Raw genomic sequence first — 22307 nt, forward strand, 5'->3', positions numbered from 1 at the left:
TTGACATAGAAGTATGTCTCTTATGTTAGACTTGGTTGACGGAATTCTTAAAACATACATATAAGAGAATTATTATAGAGAGAACCTGAAATTTATAGATACATTGTGAGTTAATACTTGAAGCATGAAGAGTTTTGTGTGTGTTTTAAGTTGACAAGTGCTTTTTTGTTCTCTGTGCAGGCTAACTCGGTGTTCTTGAGCATGTCGCTGTTCATCATGTGTCGCCACACCAACATCTCCGCCTCCATCAAGAACAAGGAACACACCAAACTGGCCTCCGTCAGGTGAGTTCCAGGGGTCGGGAGCGGATGGGCAAGTACTGTGCAGGTAAGAAAGGAGGTAGGACTGAACAGGTGAGTGGTGATGGTAAGTTGAGGGACGAGATGAACAGAAAAGAAGGTAGCGGAAGAGGGTGATAATATAGTGATGGGCAGAGAGAGAGAGAGAGGGAGAAAAAAAAAAGGATGGGGTTGAGGGAAATAATGGCGCAGGATAAGCAGGAGGAAGAGGAGGAAGAGAAAGTGCAGTGAGAAGTGAGCCAAAAGGAACGAAGAAGAAATGGTAGAAGAACCGATAAAAGTTATTGTTACGGTTTGCAAGTGAAGGAACAGTTCCCAACACCATTTTTTTTTTCTTTAAAATAATCTATTTTTGTACACCATTGTTGAACATGAAACAAGGGCATGAGAGAAGTATCTGAGGAAGTGCTGAAGGTGAGGATAAACCATTGATGGGTGTTTCCTTACCCTAGTGTTACGTATGTAATGTGCTTCGGCACATTTTAGTGGTAACTTTTGTTCCGTTCGATCTGAACAATCTTAAAGCTGGTTTTGAGTATGGTAAGGGCTCCGTAAAAGGATTTCATAGTTTAAGAAATGGTTTTAATCTTGGTATTTCCCTGATGAGAGAGCAGGTGTAATTGTCTGGTTTTTCTGTGGTACCAGACATAAAACCAGCAACATCTGGACCATTAGCAGGAGTTCGGACTTGGAAGCAGATATCGCTGTTTTTCTCTAGTTCAGTTAATAGTCAGATTGCATGCCGGTACACCGTACTTATGGGGATGTAAGCTCATGGCATGCACTGTGAACTTGTACCAGAGAAGTTAGGTAACCAGTCCGGACTTCTGATGTTCCTTTGTTAGCCTGCAGGTGAGCTAGGCGTACTCAAGTGTACGTTTACCTGCTACTTACAGCTGTTCCCAACACCATTTTTTTTTTCTCTTTAAAACTGTCTATTTTTTTTAAACTTATGTTGATAATATTTACGTTTAAAGATTTATAAAACCTTTTTCTCATTATTATTATTAATGCTTTTCTTCTTTTTGATTTTTCGTTTAATTAACTTTTCTATTTAGTTTTAATTCTTGAATTATTCTGCCAGTACTGGAGTAGATGAAGTTCTTAATTTTTTTTTTGTAGTTTACCCAAGTAATAATTCTCACACTAACCTTGTTGGTATGATTTCACTTTATTAATATCACTTACGGGGGTAGTAAGGTAGCCTTTCTGGCCTTGTAAGTCTCATTATAATTAACCTGAGCCAAAATTAGTGTATAACTGGAGGTACAGTCCCTGTGGGGTACGTCTGGTTGGTTCCTCTCAAACTAATGTTCACTGTTTACCTCCGACTCTTGTCATCCCTGCGTCTTCATCTGCTGTTGTTGTCACTGCTTCTGCTACTACTACTTCTACTGCTACTACTACTGCTGCTGCTGCTGCTACCACTACCATAAATCTTGCTGTTACTGCTACCTCGGTGGCTGTGGCGGTGATGGTGGTGGTGGTGTGGCGGTGTGGGTGGTGGTGGTGGTGTTGGCGACATAGTGAGGCAGAGGAGAGTGCATTCTTCGCCAAAATCCAGAATCATGCGTAAGAAGTGTGGTCTTTTGAGTTGCAAAGGGGAACCAGTTGTCGGAGACCTGATTCACCTCATATATATATATATATATATATATATATATATATATATATATATATATATATATATATATATATATATATATATATATATTGTTGTAAGGACCCTGAGTTATCTAGTGAATCATGTATTACATTGAATTAGTAAACAGATGAGTTAAAAAGTGTTCCAGGACAATGGGATGACTGAATCAGGTCTCTTGTTACCTTGCTTGAGTTTGGTCTTGATGGCACAAGCATTACGCGTGCACATTCTCCACACGTGCGTGCACACACTTTGGTGCCCATACGTACTTGCTTACACACACACACACACACACACACACACACACACACACACACACACACACAGTAGCTATCACAGGAAGACAGCCTGCTGGGGGAGCTTTCCAGGCCAGGAGGCCGTTGATGCATGGGGGAGTCCTGGTCTGCTTGTAGCATCTTATTGAGGGTTCCCGCATCTCTCCAGCTGCTTCTGTCCTCACACTCTTTGTGAACCTTCAGCATCATCTGACTTTTATTCCTCCATGTTATGTGAGACAAAGAGACGATTCCTTGCCACACATGCACTTCTCTTAGAGTTGCCTGCATCTTGGCTTTATGAACAGGCTATACCACAAGACTGGCATCTATTTCCATGGTTATTTCCTTCACCCGCCCGAGACTTTTGACTCATCTGCTTTGTCTCGGTGGACCTGCGTCTTAGTGTGAACCGTGGCCATTAATTACGAAACCTTTATATCTTGCAGACTCCCATTATAGAGCCACTTAACACCTTTCTCTTCCAAAGGTTAATGAGAAGTGTTTCAATGTCGATTGACACTTGCAGTGTAAGGGTTGAAGCAGTAATGATGTAGTGTACTTTTGATTTCGTTTACAGTGTCTCACGACTCGTACAAGATACACATCTTTTGGGTAAAGTTACGATGTTGTAATCATTAATACCTTTGATGGCTATGTGGTCCCACTCCTGGAGTCAGGTGTGTTGCCTGGTAAAGACCATGTAGACAGGGAATATGAAAAGATAAGTTTATGATTGTACCAAGTTTATCCGGTGCTTTTGTAACTGAACTTCGCCATTTTCAAACGCGTCTTAATCGTCTGCTCTCACGCTGGTAGAGTGAGATGTCAGACACTACAGACAGGATGGAGCACACAGCACATCACTGATACATAATCTCCGACCTGAAACGAAACTGCTTGATCCCTGGCAAGGCTACTGTTTCTACACTGTCTACAAAATCTTCATTTTGTAAAGTTTTATGATTTTTTTTTTATTTAGTACAACACCTGCGTCCAGCATAGAAGCCAAATCTTCCAATGCTAATATCATGTGGCCCAAGATTTCTGTATCCCCTCCTGCAACTGTTCAACTGATAGACTCCCTGTCATGACTCATGAGGCATTGTTCTCATCACGGTCATGCACTAATGATTCATTGTACACCAATGACTAACTTAGTGTACTTACGATGATCCTGGTGGAGTCGAGACTCTCTCCAAACCTAGCATACTGAACATTATAAAACCTGCTTTCCATAAGTCAGGGGTGTTGTATGGGTGGCAAAGTCATTTCTCTCGTGAGCAACTATTCCATCTCCTTAGAGACCTCAGTTCACCCTAGTGTGGATGGAGTACTGCTCACATACCTGGGGTTACTCTTCTCACACCTCTCGTATAATTCTCCTGCTGTCGCCTCTCCTTAACTAACCCTTTTCATCCGTCGTCTTAGTGCTCATTCTCTCTATCCTGAAGGTGTATTTCGGCCATTATTCTCATGATTTGTCTCCGTGTGTCTCCGCCTCTATGGCCTGGACCTGCGGCACACGCTGCTTCCTCTTCCCATATAACGAAACTCTCGAATTCTCTTACGTCTCCCCTCCTTCTTCTTAGTACTTTTCGCCTTAAAGGCTTAAAGAGTCGAGTCCACAAACAGTTGAGCCCCAACTGATTTTTCCTGCATTCTATCCCCTATTACTTATTAGCCAACTTTTCATCCGAGATGGTCATGACTGGGGCATTCTTTTGCCTGAACCATATATTATGTGAGCCATATATACAGCAACAGAAAGCAGTTGTTGGATTGTAGATAGAAAGTACAGACTCCCATTCCTGAGAGATGGCAATGATGATATATGATACCTGTAGAGATGTACCGTCATGGCTGGTTAGGGCAAAGGGGCGTTTCAGATTGTATTGCCAGGGGAAACGATTGCAGATCATGTGTAGTTGGGGCGCTTGATTGTGAGGGGTCGTACGGCGAATGGGGATACAGATGACACATGATGGCTCAAATTAAGTGTTCAAGGGAAGTATTATGAAGTCATGTCAGTGTTCACTGGGAAGTATTATTAAGCGTTGTTGTAGTGCGCAGGGCAGTGTCAACTGTGGAACACAGTCTCGCTCTGCATTAGTTGAGGGAGACTAGATTGCTGACGATCAGGAGGGTGGGTGGCCCCTAAGGGAGGGAGGGAGGGCAGTGCTTCATATAAAGATAACCAGCGTTGATGAAGGATTATAGAAAGGAAGAAATCCCAGCCTTATGTCAGTATTATATGAGAGATGGAAGAAGAAAACCAGTGTTGCAATAGTGTCATTTTGAAAGGAGAGCCAGTGTTGCAGCTTTAAAGGCTATGAGCATAATAACAATATCTTAAAGGAAGAAACTCAGCTTTGCAAGAGTGTTATGAAGGGAAGGAATTACCTCTGCAGTGGAATTATAGTAACAAAGTTGCAACAGTACGAGTAGCATGCCAGCCAGCCAGCCAAGCAACAGTAGCTCACCATTTACGGCACACTTTATACTGATGCAGCGGTGCCACAAGATCACAAGGCTACCCAGTGGATAGTGCTGTTAACAGCTCGACTGGCCATGCAGCACCGTCGTAAGGATGAGACCTGTACAAGTGTACGGTTGACATAAGTCAGCGCAACACCAGAAATATCACAAGAGATGGGGTCACACGAGTGTACAACTCCCTCTCAGTATCGTAGAAGTAGGTGATTACAAAGGTAGCTTCGCAGTGCTAATCTGAAACCATAAACTCAGCACAGCACAGAAGTTGTCGTCTGATCTTCATGGATTCTACACTGAGGCCAAGTCGCATCTGCAGTTGCTAGAGGTATACGGAAACGTGCCCCATATACAGGCTCAGATCCACTGTCACAACACTGACGTATACAGAGGACAGACCCATTCTGCCAACACTGTCGTAAGCAGGACGTATCTACACTTACAACATATGAAACTATGTAATTTATGTAACATGTAATATCAACTCACTGGGGTCTGACTAAGACCTTCTGTGACCCCTTTAATCCTTTTGCGCTACCGCTCTCAGGTTGAGCATGAGGGGGGGGTGCACCATAAATTTGCCGGGGTTACCGACACAAATTCTTAGAATTCACAACATAATCGCCAGCGGAGCAGAGAACCACGCCCGTAACAGGACCGTCAGCGGGAGGTCCTCTCCTGGGTGAGAAGCCAGCTCATGTAAAATTAACAGTCGGTTTTAAGCCTTGACTCTTGGAGCACGGGTCTACAGAGAGCCAGTCATTTAGATGGTAATGGAGCCGGTCGGGTCACGCCTCAACCTAGCCAAGGGACAGCTTGGCTACCCTGGAACACACACCATTAACAGAGAGACATGAATGTACGGAGACGTCAGTTTGAGGGGGCACATGAGGTAGAGAAGGAGACACCATCATGGGCACTGTTGTGGAAGACAAATATGTCAAATTAGAGACTTCATTTTTGGCGATATGGTTCTGTGAGGGAAGTGCCAAGCATACGGTGTAATGGATCACCATAATGGAGAGACGGCAGTTTAGGGGGGACACAAGTATGGGAGCCACGCCGGTCTGAGGAACACATGAATGGATGAAAATAACTGAGAAGAGTCCGCCAGCGTGGGGAATACATGGGTAAGGAATCAGCAGCAGGAAAAATGTAACAGTGAGGAAGCTCCATGAATACGCCATTGTAACGAGTGTAGGAGACAGCATTAGTGTGGACCAGCTGTAATGTGGGTAATCACTACTGTGGACCAGCTGTAGTGTCGATAGTCACTACTGTGGACCAGCTTTATTGTGGGTAGTCACTACTGTAGACCAGCTGTAGTGTGGGTAGTCACTACTGTAGACCAGCTGTAGTGTGGGTAGTCACTACTGTAGACCAGCTGTAGTGTAGGCAGTCACTACTGTAGACCAGCTGTAGTGTAGGCAGTCACTACTGTAGACCAGCTGTAGTGTGGGCAGTCACTACTGTGGACCAGCTGTAGTGTGGGTAGTCACTACTGTAGACCAGCTGTAGTGTCGATAGTCACTACTGTGGACCAGCTTTATTGTGGGTAGTCACTACTGTAGACCAGCTGTAGTGTGGGTAGTCACTACTGTAGACCAGCTGTAGTGTAGGCAGTCACTACTGTAGACCAGCTGTAGTGTAGGCAGTCACTACTGTAGACCAGCTGTAGTGTGGGCAGTCACTACTGTGGACCAGCTGTAGTGTGGGTAGTCACTACTGTAGACCAGCTGTAGTGTGGGTAGTCACTACTGTAGACCAGCTGTAGTGTGGGTAGTCACTACTGTAGACCAGCTGTAGTGTGGGTAGTCACTACTGTAGACCAGCTGTAGTGTGGGCAGTCACTACTGTAGACCAGCTGTAGTGTGGGTAGTCACTACTGTAGACCAGCTGTAGTGTGGGTAGTCACTACTGTAGACCAGCTGTAGTGTGGGTAGTCACTACTGTGGACCAGCTGTAGTGTGGGCAGTCACTACTGTAGACCAGCTGTAGTGTGGGCAGTCACTACCATCTGGGGTGGCTAAGCCAAGGGGAAATGAGTCAAAACAATTGTATCCCTTATGAGTGCCAGGGATTGTTATTGTACATAAAACTTCCTGGTGCTGGTTAGTTAGCATGTGTGGCCGGGCTTTACTGATGGATTCATTTGGACGAAGCCAACAGATTACATGTTACGTCAGCCACTGGACTCGGCTCATTACGATATCAGTTCCAACAACTGGTATATCGATGAATTAGGCTGATTTATTTGATACTAGATAGGTTTGAGCATTCACGTATTTCCGGACGCTTCTGTGAATTACCAGAAGTAACGATTTTTTATTATATAAGATAATTAGCTTCAACGTGTAAATGACAAATGTGTCAGTAATATGGGGACAGTAACGGTGATAGGAAAGTGTCAGTAATATGGGGACAGCAACGGTGATAGGAAAGTGTCAGTAATATGGGGACAGTAACGGTGATAGGAAAGTGTCAGTAATATGGGGACAGTAACGGTGATAGGAATGGCGTCATTAAATTAATGAGGTCACAACATAAGGAAGGATACCAGACTGAAATTTGAGAAACTTTTTAGCTACAGAAGACTGAAGTTGACGTTGATATGTAGACGTTACGACTAACATTTTATGTCTTGAATTGTTCTTAGGTAACCATTAAGGACACTTAACACTTCTGTCAAGAGTGTTGTGTATTCCTTTCCCTCGACTTTCTGGCATAAATTCCCAACATGTAGAGGGCGTCGTTTTTGATCACATTAAACAAGTGTCGGTTGGGCGGGAGGTGGGGTTACTGGGCGAGGTAAACAGCACAAACTATCCTTCATGTTATCACACGCACACATGCTCCTTTGCTTCAGTCCTGCTCAAAGCATATTATGCTCGGTGGGGGTGTGTTTTGTGGTCTTCTAATGGGTCACACACAGTACGGCTTTACCTAAAGTGGTTTTCTTCCGCGTTTGTAGTTTTGCAGCTTTTATGAACAAGTCCCGCGTATTTTTCAGAAAGCTTTAGCTTCTGTACATAGCAGTGTTATAGAATTGTTGATGTAAATAATATTTTTGTAGATTAAAACTTATAATGAAACGTTTTTAAACTGTGACCCACCAGCACACTCCGTTTGGCAACTGTTAGTGAGAAATCTATAATCACAACAAGCTCCTCCTGGACCCTGTGTGTAAGCGTCCGGAGGCTTACCAGGCACCAGTCATCATACACACCTACTCATCTAATTATATATATATATATATATATATATATATATATATATATATATATATATATATATATATATATATATATATATATATATATATATTCTTTCTTTCTTTCAAACTATTCGCCATTTCCCGCATTAGCGAGGTAGCGTTAAGAACAGAGGACTGGGCCTTTGAGGGAATACCCTCACCTGGCCTAATTCTCTGTTCCTTCTTTTGGAAAATTAAAAAAAAAAAAAAAAAAAAAAAAAAAAAAAAAAAAAAATATATATATATATATATATATATATATATATATATATATATATATATATATATATATATATATATATGACAGACTAACACACACTCTAGACATTATTTGCACACATCACATTCACCACATGCACATACCCACACAGACTCGCTGTGAGGTTCACATTCCAGATGCTGCTCGCGTATTCGGAACAGTATTTATACAACGCCTTAGACACCATATGCATATACTGGAACCATTCCAGGCACTTGGGGGGGGGGGGGGGGGGGGAAGAAACTTCATACACATTCCTGAAACTCTTGTACTGCCACGCCCCTTGTCGCCCCAGATATTTCGCCTTAGATACTTCACTCATGTTTCATTATACTCCTCTGCGCACTTTCCTGACAGTTCTCCACACATCTTTCACGTATTCAACCGCGCATCCAAACACGTTTTATACACTTGACAAAAGTATCTCAACTCTGCATCCAAGACACACATCCACACACCGTCCAGACACATTACCAACCCATTCCAGACATACCTTTATCCATTTTCCAGTTACGCTTACATGCGTATCTCCCACTTATAACTTTCAGATACGCTTGCATAAATGTAGACACTTTCTTACAGTTTCAGGTTACGCGGTCCATGCATATCTTCACCTAACTTCTAGATGTGTTTCCATTCAGTTTTCCATATACACTTCCATGCTTTTTTTAGACATATATTCAGAGTCCCTCTTGAAATGCATCCTTACGTATTGGAAACACGTTTCCGTGTATATTCAAGAAATACCTCCACACACCTTCGAAACACCATCTAACTATATGCCAAACACAACAACAGACTCAACATATGCCATCATGCCTTCCAGGCATATATCGAGGCACCTTCTCTTGCACACGATTCAAAACTCATATTTTCATACGAGAACACATCAGGGCAACTTATTTTTCAAATTATTAACACGCTGTTCGAAGCATTCCAACTGTCGTCCGACTAGGCTGACATGTATTATTTCCAGTCTTGAATCTCGGCTCCCGTTTCGTGAAGCATCTTGAAACTTATTTTCTCTTTAATCATTAGCATGGCATCCGAAAGCTAAAATCCGCCAGAGAGAATTTGTGTATCCTATTTTGTGATCCTTAAGATCTCGAAACCTATTTGACAGGGGTCTATTCTTCAGCTTACACTCTCTGGCTTTTCTCATTTCTAGCTTCTTTTCCGATCAGCCTTTCGTGTAATAATTGATAAATCAACCTTTTCCTCTTCCTTCATCAACATCTGCGTTCCATAGGATTCTGCCCTGCGTCTACGCACCTTCTTACTTTTCATGTGATATCCTTAACCAAATGCACCCATGCACACGCTAATTAATGCTGCATTTCAGCACTTACAGTGTCCTTAGAAAACGTTGTCCGCCCCCCCAAAAAAAAAAAATATTTTCATAGGCGAAATACTGCTACGGTTTATTTTGGACACAAGCATATGACACTGCGACTAGTGTTTCTAATGGTGTGAGCACCAGCAACACACCTCAGTGTGCCTCGGGCTATCGTGTGAGAAGGATGGTCTTTCTTTGCTCTTCTTAGCTGCCACTTCACTTTTGGAATTTCACTTCTATGCGCTGTATTTTCTTCCACCTGTGCTCCAAGATAGTTAGCTCTTACTTTTCTGAAGAGAAATCTTGAATTTTTGCCTGGAAGTAAGAAAATGTGGGGACACGTGAGATTGCTAGGAACAGTGGCCGCTGAGCACGACCCATCAGGCGGCTGCTTCCTGCCTCACCTCGTTCAAGGAGATCGAGATCCTGTAAACCCAAAACATGGACCTAAAATACTTCAGGAACCCTGCCAATTCCATGTTCAGGCATCTGCAGATGGTAATCATAGCCAAAGGAGAGATTTCAAAGTCCTAAAATGTGACATCAACTTTGAAAATATATGGGGGCGGACAAGGGTTTTTTTTGGGGGGGACATTGTATGTCAGATCTGCTCCCTCTCATCTTCCTTGATCCACGTTTCATCACAACTCTCTGTAATGAACTTAGGTTTCGACAGGATTTCACAGGTAGGCAGACGTATTCAAGTTAAGTTTATTTTTACAGTCAAACATCCTCCTGTTTCTCTTTCTAAAACTCCGAACATAATTTTTTCCTCTCTAACGGCTTTATAGTGACACCACTCAACATAATGAAAATACCTCCTGTCATTATAACTTCTTACTTAAAAAAAAGAAAATAAAAAAAAAAAATTGCGTGTGTCTTTAAAAAACTGGGGGTTCTTCAAATCCCGATTTTTTTTTTTCTTAACAGTTGGTCTATACATGCAAAAAATTAATTCGTCTTTAAATCAAGTTCTGCTCTCACATTTGGGAAGGTTCGAACTCCACTTATAGTATATAACTGACACACATGTTTTGAACTCTCCCAGTCTGTCATCAAAACTTAACCCAACTTACCATACGCCGCAGTGTGATTTTTCTCATTTTGTTGTACATTGTACATCTGTTTCTTCTTTCGAGAACTGGCTACATGTGTTCCCCTGCCACCAGCTAGACCTCACAGTACTGGGCAAGGTATGACGTAACCGTCGGAACTTCGCGATGGGCGGTTATTATGTGCGTCTTTCTCTACACTGTTTTTATAACTGTCTCCAAGTTTTTCTGTTCATTAACGAATGGTTCCTCCAGGGTTATACTTTTTTTTATTCCCCTTTAACATCTCAGTTTATTTAGCCTTGTTTCACTTAGAACCCTGCTTTTGTGAGTGATTTCGTCCTGGGCTGGAACCATTGTGCCCTCTTGCAATATATATATATATATATATATATATATATATATATATATATATATATATTTTTATGAATTATATCTCCTTGCTCTCCATCCGACACTTTCCTTTCTTGCACACCCCACTTACATTCTATGCTCCTGGGTGTACGCTGACGAGGGCAGATGCGAATGTCTGGTCATTGTTATTTAAATTTTATTCTTTCCTCGACTGTTTAGGTCTTGAAGGCAGTTTGACTAAAAGAGTTACATATCACCAAGTCGATTGTGTGAAAACTTATTGGGGCGGGGTTGCTGAGTTGGGACGTGCCTTCCTCACACAATAAATTAGTCATTCTTATCGTGCCAGACGAACAGTATGGTTACTCGTAGGCTTCACGTACCTTGCCCACTGTTAAAAGAAGGGTGATCACAATTTAAGGATGTGAACACCATGGTAGTCTCCCATAGGCCACAGTTGTATATCCGCCTCCCTCTGTATGAACCTTAACCTATTGTAACACCCATCTATCTACTTCCTCCGCTCCACGCTTTAGTCTCAGTGCAGTGATCGATTAGAACCTTTACTTCTTACTCACAGTGGCACTAGCATTTTCATTCAGCCTACAGTTATGTCATCCTTCACCCAGAATGCCGTCGCACCACCTTTTCTCCTTATCAAGCTCCCGCGAATCCCTCCTTTACACTCTACCAGTAACGCTCCCTCGTACACTAAACAACCACTACCCCTGTACAGCCAGTCTTTCCTATAGTAGCGTCTGCCTCAGACCGCAGAAACACTCACCTACTCCACCCACAGAAACACCAACCACAGCCTGTCTCCCCTCCTATTCCAACCCTGTCAACAGTAGCTCCACCCCCTGGTCCACTTCCTCTACCCACAAAAACTCACACGTCTTCCCTGCATGGAACAACATGCGTCCCTCCTCTACCAAGAGTAAGAGCCCTTCGTGCTCCTCTCACAGTAACACCCACACCATCCCCAGCCACCTCACCTAGTATTAACTACCATTTCTTCCACACCTGCAGTAGCACCTTGTGCCCATCGCATATTAACGGTCATCTCATCTTTATAACCCATAATAATATCTATCTATGTGGCACCCAAGCAACTTTTCGTGCCTAACCTACAGTAACAGGCTCCCCTGCCCCACTCATAATAACCCACTCCTGCCCCACGACAACACTGGCGGCCACCCCAACGCCACCTGTAGCTGGCCCACAATAACGCCGCCCTCCGTGCCGCAGGACGTGGGTGCGCGGAGCGATCGTGTTGATGTTTCTGCTGGGGCTGACGTGGACCTTCGGGCTGCTGTACCTGAACCAGGCCTCGGTGGTGATGGCCTACATCTTCACCGTCCTCAACTCGCTTCAGGGACTCTTCATCTTCATCTTCCACTGTGTCCAGAACGACAAGGTAAGTCCTGCTGCTCGCGTCGGGATAAGACATGTTCTCGGGTAAGTGTGTGTGCCTGTGTCATGTAGGACGATGTGTATGTGTGTGTGTGTGTGTGTGTGCGTCTATATATTTCAGTGTAACTCTTGTCTTTTGTCATAAATTGCGTCAGCACAATTATCCCTACTTGTTTTTTGTCCCTCACTTTTACACCATCTCTTGTTAATTCTCTCTCATTCTTATTTTATTTTATTTTTTTTATATATATATTTCCTTTCGCCTTATCCCTGCCCTACAGTCAGATGCACCTGTGCTGCCGTTTAGAGCATAAGACCCTAGTCTGTTGCGCCCCTCAGTACCAGGTGTGAGCATTTTCCCCTGGCGATGGTGATTTCCCGTACACAGACGTGTGGTTGATGGGGCCCCCGTTAAGGAGGCCGGAGGGATTTTGTCTAAGAGGAGAGCTATGCTCTTCTGTATTCACTGCCCACATTAATGGAATTTTTTCACGTGTAAATGTAAAACAAAAGGCAGCAGACGTGTTCATTGGCGTGAGGTCTTCAACCCTGTGTAATTAATTATGTTTTCATGTCATTTTTTCCTGTTTTATTAATTTTTTGGTTGTGGGTGACCTCTTTCATATATAGTTTTAAGACTAATTCACTAAAAGTATTTTGTAGCTTGTTATTCGCTGTATTATTTTACTTATATATTAACCCTTATGGTGTTTCATGGTTACTCTAGTTTATAATGTTTTATTTTGTACTAATTTTGTAACACTGATACTTCTAGTTTTAGATATTTCAGCTTTTTCCTTTTACCGTATCAGAGTACATTATTTTTTGTTTTTTGTAAACAATTTTTGGTTTGAGCTGAGGATGTGTGAGGGAGTAGAGCGTGGCTGCGGCCGGCGCCCTGAAAGTCTGGGTACATGTTGTGTGTCTGTACCCTGTAGGTGAGGAAGGAGTTACGTAGGGCCGGGCGTCGACACCCCTGGCTGCGGGCGTGCCTCTGCGCCGCCACCGACCGCTCGCAGACCAGCAAGGACACCCGCACCTCCCACAATGCCGGCTCCCACTCACAGCCCAACTCGCACGCCTCTCATACAGTGGGTACCTCTTCCCACGACGCCCACACTTGCCCCAACGCCCAGGCTGCCACCACCCACGCCCATCCCATTACCCACATCCAGCTGCCAACTACCCTTAACCCTTTGGCCACCCACCACCTATCCCAGGCCGACCCTGCAATCCTGGATGAGTCAGGGGCTCCCGTTGGTGCCCTTAACGCTGCCCTTAGCCTTCCGGTCTATCCATCCTCCTCCTCTTGTGAGTCCACGTCCTCCTCCTCCACCTCTCCTCCCGACTATCAGAATGCTCTTCCTTTCCACATTCAGCAGGTTAATGCTGCCCAGATCTATTCCTCTCCCCCGCCTACTCCGACTCTGTCTCAACTGTACGACACTGCCGGGCCGACTCTGGCGTCTGCCGCTCTCCAGCATTATATCCAGCCCCGTACCAACCCCCTGCCAATGGGCCCACAGCTGCTTCCCCAGCAGCAGACTGTCTCTGCCCTTTCCCTCAGCCCCAGCATGCTTCAGGCTGCCCTCTCCTCTCTCCAGCAGTCCAGCAATCCCAAGTCTCTACCAACTATTGACCATCATCATTACCACAACCTTCTCCAAATCCCGCTTGCTGCAATCCATTTAACCCCGGATGACTCCAACTACCTCCAACCCAAATCCCACCTCACCTCCAGCGGCATCACCACCACCAGTCTCCAGCATCCTCCAGCACCTGTCGATAGTGGCCTCTTACCCACTCATAATCCTCATACTCCAACTTCCAGAACTAGCTACCTACCTCTAGAGACTGCCTCCGTCCATCCTTCTAGACAGTCCCTCAGGGGAGGCCAGTCTTCGTCCCCATCCACACCTTCCCCATCCACCCCAGCCCCAACATCCTCCACCACCACACCCTCCACCACCCTAGCCCCAAGCACGCCCAAGAGTAAAGTTCCCCCTCGAAAACCGGAGAGGCCTCAAAAGAACAACAGCAACAGTGTGAAAGGTATTTTACTCTCTCGCCTCCAAAAACGATTAGAGCCGCACGCCCGCTACCATGTCACTCACTCCAAGACTTCAGTAAATACTCACTTTCAAAACTGAAGGGCTGCTTCTGTAACCGGCGGTATGGGGGGTAGGGGTCTCTAGAGCACAAAGTCCGCTATTAACGCTTCATTAAACTCTTGACTGAAATAATCTTCTAGGAGACTACAAGAGGTACTGCGGCATGTACATCTACACCAGTGTTTGAATAGCTGTGTTAGCAAGTGTTGTTGCCAAGGTGCCGGTGAGGCCATGATGGTAGTTGGTGGTGGGTAGCGTAGCCCGTAGCATGACCACCGTAGCTCAGTGCCTCTGGCCACAGGCAGGGAGGAAATATTGACCAGCATTACAACAACGCCAGTGCTACACATATACACAGTTTAGTGTACGCATGCTTCTTTGCACCGTCTTCCCATGTGTGATACTACAGACACAAAAGAGGTAATGTTGTGAGGAGTATTTTTGTCTGGGTGAGAAGTCCAGCCTCAAGGTGTGGCTGACGGACGAGAGTTGTCAGTAGACTTAGCAGGCGGGAGGGGTGGGGAAGTCGTCCGCGTCACAACATGCATGGAAATCGACCTAGTTTGACCTTAGCTAGCTATCAGATGCACGGTCAAAACTCCTGTTGGGGTAGACTCATGAATGCAGGTATAAGGGCGGGCCCTACTCTTTGTCGGGGACATGTACTCAGCCTGATGTTCAGTAAGTGGTTAGAGTGATAGAGGCAGGATTGTAAGTTGCTGGGTAGAAACGTAACGCTAGCCAGGGAAAAGTGTGGAGTCGGGGAAGTTATTCGCCAAATATATGTTTGTTAATGATCTGATACCTCACTTTGTGATAATTACTTTCTTTCCAAGTGTGTTATACCGTTTTTCACTGTTCATTCCCAAGCTTCCACTGGAACTTTACTGTTGTTTCATTATTTGCTAAAGCACCACTAATATATATATATATATATATATATATATATATATATATATATATATATATATATATATATATATATATATACATATATATAAGTGATTGTGCTTCAGCAGATATCAAACATGACCATAAAGTTCCATGGAAGCTTATGCGAAAGGAAATCGAACCGAAATATAAACATGTGAGAAAAAGAATTATTGAATTATTCCCATATCGGCTGCCAAGAATTTAATGTTAAGCCCCAAAATTAGTTGCGTTGTGGTTGGAAAAAAATAAATTCACTGTAAGTACATATGTCATTTGTATTTACTGCCACTTCGCTCTAACTGATCTCAGTGATGGAGCCGTTTTACTTGGCTTTATAATGGGGGAAGCTGTGATTAGTGTTTTACTGGGCATTGTGTGTGTGTGTGTGTGTGTGTTTCGGGAGGGGGGGGGATATACATTTAAGCCAACAGATTCTGATGTCAGAAGTCACGTTGGTTTAAGAACTCGACATTTTCTAGTGATAAATGGGCACACCCACACACACACACCCACACACACACACACACAGACTAGTTAAAAAGACAAACGTAAAATGCATATGGGTTGAGGAGTGGCAGTGGACCACTTCATCGTCCCCTCGGCAAATATTGCTGGGACTCGGAACTCATCAAAGGTGGGCACCATCGACAACTTCACTTTCAATTACCGGTGGCTACCTTTGATCTGCCTGCCTAGGGTAGGGGCAAGGGACGAATCCAGCTTAAGTCTTTATGAATAGTGTGGATGTCATATAATATTTCAAGAAACTCCAGGCATCCCTGGGTGCTCCTTCTGCCTCCCCTGAATGCCGAGTTAGGTATGTTAAAATGGCTTGAGCATCTAGCACTGCATTTTACAGCAAAGCTCAGTTACATTGATATACAGGCTGACGGGTTTAAAGTAAGCATGAACTATACCTGTATTTCAAGTGTTAAAACTGTGCTGTGTAGGATCCATACAGACCGTAACCATTTATACTCTAACCATACATTAATAGATGAACACTTAAGTATGACGTTGACCATACACACTCCTGGGTACCCTAACTAACCATACAAACATTGCATACTGGCATGAAACCTGAGGGGCAGTTTAGTTACTGTACTTGGTGTCCAGTATCCGATGAGAATATTAGGTATTCGTAAACATTGACTGCCAGAGGTACACAAAACCTGTAGAATATTAGATAGACACGTACCATGTGTATTATTAATATACTGTTCTGTATATGTAGATTTATTTAAAATGATCAGCATCACCGATTTAGTTCGGGTGTTGTGTGTCCATCTTTAGTGACTCAGATTTCCAAATTGTTGGGCGCACGGTGATCACGCTGGATGTATACTAAAATAAGTTGGAATGTAAAGTGACCCATGTGTTGTTGGGTGTATGTCAATAGTAACAAGTGTCTGATAGGCATCAGCAGCACAGCACACCTTACCAGGTGTGCTATTTTTATGTAGCACATTGCTTGCCCATCAGCCCCTTATACTAACCACACAGAATGTAATGAGGCAATAGAAAGTCAAATGTCAAGAAACGCTGTTGGGGAGGATGGTAGGATGGTCATGAAAGAGGAGAAGGTTGTGTGTCTGCTAGAGGAGATGATGTAATGTAATGAAATGGAGGAGTACGGCCAGTTAGAGAGAAAAGCAAGAAGTACAAAGGGAGAAACACATAGCCATCTTTCAGGTGGCTCAGAGGGAGGATGTTGTTCTAGGTACATGAAGGGAGCAAGACCAAGTTACAGGTAACTAGAGAGAAGGAAAAGTTTTAGTATGAAAGATATTTCAAACATATTATGGGATTTGCACATCACATTAAAAATCCACACAATTAAAGAATAACCATCAGGACTACTTGAGAAATTGACACATATTTGGTAAGTAAAGCTTGTATTTTACATTCCTTCCCGTTAAATATTCTTCTGGGTCAAATTTCCATGATATGTTACTAAACTCCACCTGGGTAGCTGTAAAAGCCTTCGTTATTTATGAAAAGCCTGCGTAATGCCAGTATGCTCCAGACTAGAGCATGGAAGACGTGGTCTCTCTCTCTCTCTCTCTCTCTCTCTCTCTCTCTCTCTCTCTCTCTCTCTCTCTCTCTCTCTCTCTCTCTCTCTCTCTCTCTCTCTCATGTAATAGGCAGCCAGGGAAGTATTACTAGTACTATCTGTCTATCGGGAGAGATAGTGACAGCAGCATTGTGAGCAGCAATTCACTGGTTTTCAAATTTTCAGTCCGTTTGCCTAGGTTGTTGACGTTTCTAGAAATGTCTACCTCACATACATGTGGGCTGCTGACATATTCAGTCCACAAACATACAATCTTTTCATCTCTAACATGACCCTCGACTACACATAATTCACAGGACTCGTTCTGTGCAAGTCTAGATTTTCCTGCAGTGAGCACAACGCTCTAGCTCTGCCTTTTGGCAAAACCTAAACTTAATTACTTGTTAGCAAGTACTTCTTTCCCATCAAAAATTACTTGTTAGCAAGTACTTCTTTCCCATCAAATACTTTGTGCTTGAGGACACTTAAACACTTAGTGCTTCATAATTATAATGCTAAGCCTTGTCCTTTTGGCAAAACGGTTATAAACAAGCCTCTCTCTCTCTCTCTCTCTCTCTCTCTCTCTCTCTCTCTCTCTCTCTCTCTCTCTCTCTCTCTCTCTCTCTCTCTCGTGGATGACCTGACAAAATGTAGTTTAGGATGGATTAGATGAACTGCTAGTTGAATACTACTACCGTGGTGTAGCGGTTAGCTTTCCCGGACTTGAAGCATTCACGGGCCGCTCAGTGTTGAGTGCATAGGTTTGAATCCTGGTCGCAGCAGTCGGACCACAGTCAACCTCGATGTTCATCCACCCTTAGGGGTTGATCAATGAAATGAGTACCTTGCTCAGGCTTGGGTATATATATATATATATATATATATATATATATATATATATATATATATAGCATTAATGAGATGGCCTAGATTAGGGCCTCAGTTGCCATTTCAGCTAACATAAAAATATAGATGTGCACACAGCATCTCATAACGTTATGACCTGTGGTCCTGACCAGTGGACGTGGTCTGCTTCCTGAATGCTGCCAGAGCCTCATAAGGATAGAAGGGACTCTTAGGACAGGAAGGTAAGGTAAGGTGTATGAATATATATATATTTACCCAAGGCCCAATTTCTGTGAAAGACGTAGAACTTTCTAAAGGATCTTGCAACCCAGGCTGTGTTGCTTTCAGTAGCAGGGAAAAGTGGACTCCATTGGAGAGAGAAGTTCTTTGATGACACTGTGCTCCCAGTAGTACAGCCTCCCTAAAGTTGACTTTCACTCACGGTGTAACCTCGAGCATGTGCAGCCTGGTAACAGAACAATCATTGGCTGCTCAGCAATCATAAACGCTAACACCTTCACAGTGAAACAAACAAAGTTCTTCCCAGTATAGTCCTACCTCAACGTGCTCGGCACCAAATTCTTTGTAACAACACTAAAACCCTCCCACCCAAACCACTTTGTAACTAGCTACCCAGTCTCAAAACTGAAATAAAAGTCTTACCCCTGGTTAGCACTTCAGTGAGTCAGTTGTTGTTCGCTGATGATACAGCGCTGGTGGCTGATTCGGGTGAGAAACTGCAGAAGTTGGTGACTGAGTTTGGTAAAGTGTGTGAAAGAAGAAAGTTGAGAGTAAATATGAATAAGAGCAAGGTTATTAGGTTCAGTAGGGTTGAGGGACAAGTTAATTGGGAGGTAAGTCCGAATGGAGAAAAATGGATGAAGTGAAGTGTTTTAGATATCTGGGAGTGGATTTAGCAGCGGATGGAAGCGGAAGTGAGTCATAGGGTGGGGGAGGGGGCTAAGGTTCTGGGAGCGCTTAAGAATGTGTGGAAGGCGAGAACGGAAAGCAAAAATGGTTCCAACAATGTTATATGGTTGCGAGGCGTGGGCTATAGATAGGGTTGTGCGGAGAGTGGATGTGTTTGAAATGAAATGTTTGATGATAATATGTGGTGTGAGGTAGTTTGATCGAGTAAGTAATGAAAGAGTAAGAGAGGTGTGTGGTAATAAAAAGTGTGGTTGAAAGAGCAGAAGAGGGTGTATTGATATGGTTTGGTCTCATGGAGAGAATGGATGAGGAAAGATTGACAAAGAGGATATATGTGTCAGAGTTAGAGGGAACGAGGAGAAGTGGGAGACCAAATTGGAGGTGGAAGGATGGAGTGAAAAAGATTTTGAGCGATCGGGGCCTGAACATACAGGAGAGTGAAAGGCGTGCAAGGAATAGAGTGAATTGGAACGATGTGTCATACCGGGTTGGACATGCTGTCGGTGGATTGAAGCAGGGCATGTGAAGCGTCTATATATATATATATATATATATATATATATATATATATATATATATATATATATATATATATATATATATATATCATACATACTCGCCATTTCCCGCATTAGCAAGATAGCGTTAAAGACAGAGGACTGAGCCTTAGAGAAAATATCCTCACTTGGCCCCCATCTTTATTCCTTCTTTGGGGAAAATTAAAACGGGAGGAAATGATTTCCAGTCCCCCGCTCCCTCCCCTTTTAGTCGCTTTCTACAATACACAGAGAATGCGTGGGAAGTATTCTTTCCCCTTATTCCCAGGGATACACACACACACACACACACACACACACACACACACACACACACACACACACACACATATATATATATATATATATATATATATATATATATATATATATATATATATATATATATATATATATATATATGTGTGTGTGTGTGTGTGTGTGTGTGTGTGTGTGTGTGTGTGTGTGTGTGTGTGTGTGTGCGTGCAGGTATATTCCAGTGAGGGACATATGTAAATAATTACTTACAACCAGAAGGGAAAAAGAATTGTGAATAGTCCCAAGCACACTTTCTTGTGCATTAAAACCTTCAGGGAAGGCATACTGAACCTCAGTCTGTCTCTCCGAAGATGTAATACACAGGAAAGCATGCTTGTGGTTATCAGCTAATGTACTGGCCTCCTTGTCTGGATCGGGGTTTCAGTAGCCTTCTTTTACTGAAGACTAAGTTTACTGGCCTCCTTGTTTGCTATCTTCCATATTAGCAAGGTAGCACAAAGGTAAAGAAAAGGGATCATTTCCTCACATCCATGGACCAGAACCACAGACCCTTATCCACAGCCAGACTCTCACAGATGTTTCCATGGTTTCCTCAGGCTACTTCACATGCCTTGGTTCAGTCCATTGACATTACTTCGACCCATCTATACCACATCAGTCCAATTCTCACTCGAAAGTAGTCTACATTTCCCTACTTGTGGAAGTAGCACAGTTATAGGCTGCAGGAGCCTCCAGAAGGATCCAGGATAACACCAAGACCTTCACAGAAACTGGTGCTGGGGTAATTATGAATATAATGGATAGATTTTGTGTTTGTGTAATCCCCTATTTGTACTATATACCGGGAGGAAGTTTTTACACTAATGGTACCCATCTTGTGTGTGTGTTTGGGATTACCTGATTTTATAGTACCGAGAGGGAATTTTACACACATAGGGCACCATCTCTTGGACATTCTCTTCTACCATACAACTTCTTAAATTCATATATGGTGTCAGCATTAACCGTGTCCTCAGTTATTCTGTTACATTCATCCACCACTCTTATGCTGTAAAATTACTTCTCTTCATCTGCTTCCTAACAAGTTTCTTAGTTAATTTCATGCTATGTCCTTTGGTTGCTCTATCCCTACATCTCTCAAAGGACTGTTCACTATCCACATCATCATTCTGTTTTAAAAACTTACAGGTTGTGATCAAGTCACCCCTCACTCTTCTTTCTTCCAAGATCGGCAGATTTGAAGAACTTAGCTTTCTTAATTTTGGTACCATCTTTTTGCTTTTGGTACCAATCTTTTTGCTCTTCTTCAAACCATCCCTATTAGCTGTTTCTTCTTTAGGTGAGATTACCAAACCTGGTAAGCATTTGCTAATTTTGGCCTTGTGTTCAGTATGAATAGCTTGTTAAATATTTGCGTATACATATGCTTTACAGCTATTTTGATATTTGTCAGGAGACAGTTTGTCTCTTTTACTAGTGTCCTAGTGTGGGACTAGCAACAGGTTAGGGAAAAGTTCTGCCTTCCAAGTCCTTCTCACACTGAGAGTTCTGAAGCTTGTTTCCCACTAGATCATACTGAGACCTTCTTTCACTTTTGTCCCATCCTCATTACATTTGCTTAGGTTGGAATTCGTAAACCATGTGTCAGGCTAACTTTGGGGTCAAGTTAGGTCCCCATTAAAGCTAATGCAATCCTCCTCACTTTTTATTTTCCTCATAACTTTTGCATCATCAGTAAACTTATTCAGGCAGGTTGTTCACAGTGATCAAAAAGAGCAATAGTTCCTGAACAAAATCATTGGACTTTCATCAAGAAAAACAATGGTCCCAAAGAAAATCCTAGAACACTCCACTGGTGACCCTCAACGGAGAAGGCTCCCCTGACATGTGTCCTTTGTTCCCTTTACTTAGATAATCTTTTGTAACCTATCAGAGATGTCTCCCCCTTATTCCTGCCTGATATTCCAGCTTATTAATCAGCCTCCCATGCAGTACTGTGTCAAATTCTTTCTGGCACTCAAGATGTAAACAATCTACCCAACCTTCCATTTTGTCTCATACAGAGCTCACTCTGTCATAGAAATCTAAAAGGTTTGTTATGCATGACCTTCTTTCCTTAAAACTATGTTGCTTCACACTTAGGTAGTTTCTCCTTTGTTTCTACAAGATCCATTTTCTTTCTGATGAACTCTTCCAGTACCTTACAGACTACACTTGTCAAGGAGACTGGTCTTCAGTTC

The 22307-nt window shown here is 43.1% G+C and overlaps 1 protein-coding gene across 7 annotated transcripts in view; it reads left to right on the plus strand.

Moving 5' to 3' along the window:
* The window catches only part of LOC139752027 (latrophilin Cirl-like), a 406839-nt gene that overhangs the window by 370915 nt on the left and 13617 nt on the right, over positions 1-22307 (plus strand). For 2 of the 7 annotated variants that reach the window (XM_071667809.1, XM_071667810.1), the window contains exons 11-14: positions 181-284; positions 1827-1871; positions 12215-12383; positions 13318-13470. In XM_071667809.1, the coding sequence (XP_071523910.1) occupies positions 181-284; positions 1827-1871; positions 12215-12383; positions 13318-13470 (471 nt within the window). Of the gene's footprint in view, positions 1-180; positions 285-1826; positions 1872-12214; positions 12384-13317; positions 14432-22307 lie in introns of all 7 variants that reach the window. The other 5 variants (XM_071667815.1, XM_071667814.1, XM_071667812.1 and 2 more) reach the window with 3 other exon arrangements.

The sequence above is a fragment of the Panulirus ornatus genome, chromosome 12 (genome assembly GCF_036320965.1).
Source record: "Panulirus ornatus isolate Po-2019 chromosome 12, ASM3632096v1, whole genome shotgun sequence".
NCBI classification, from domain to species: Eukaryota; Metazoa; Arthropoda; class Malacostraca; order Decapoda; family Palinuridae; genus Panulirus; species Panulirus ornatus.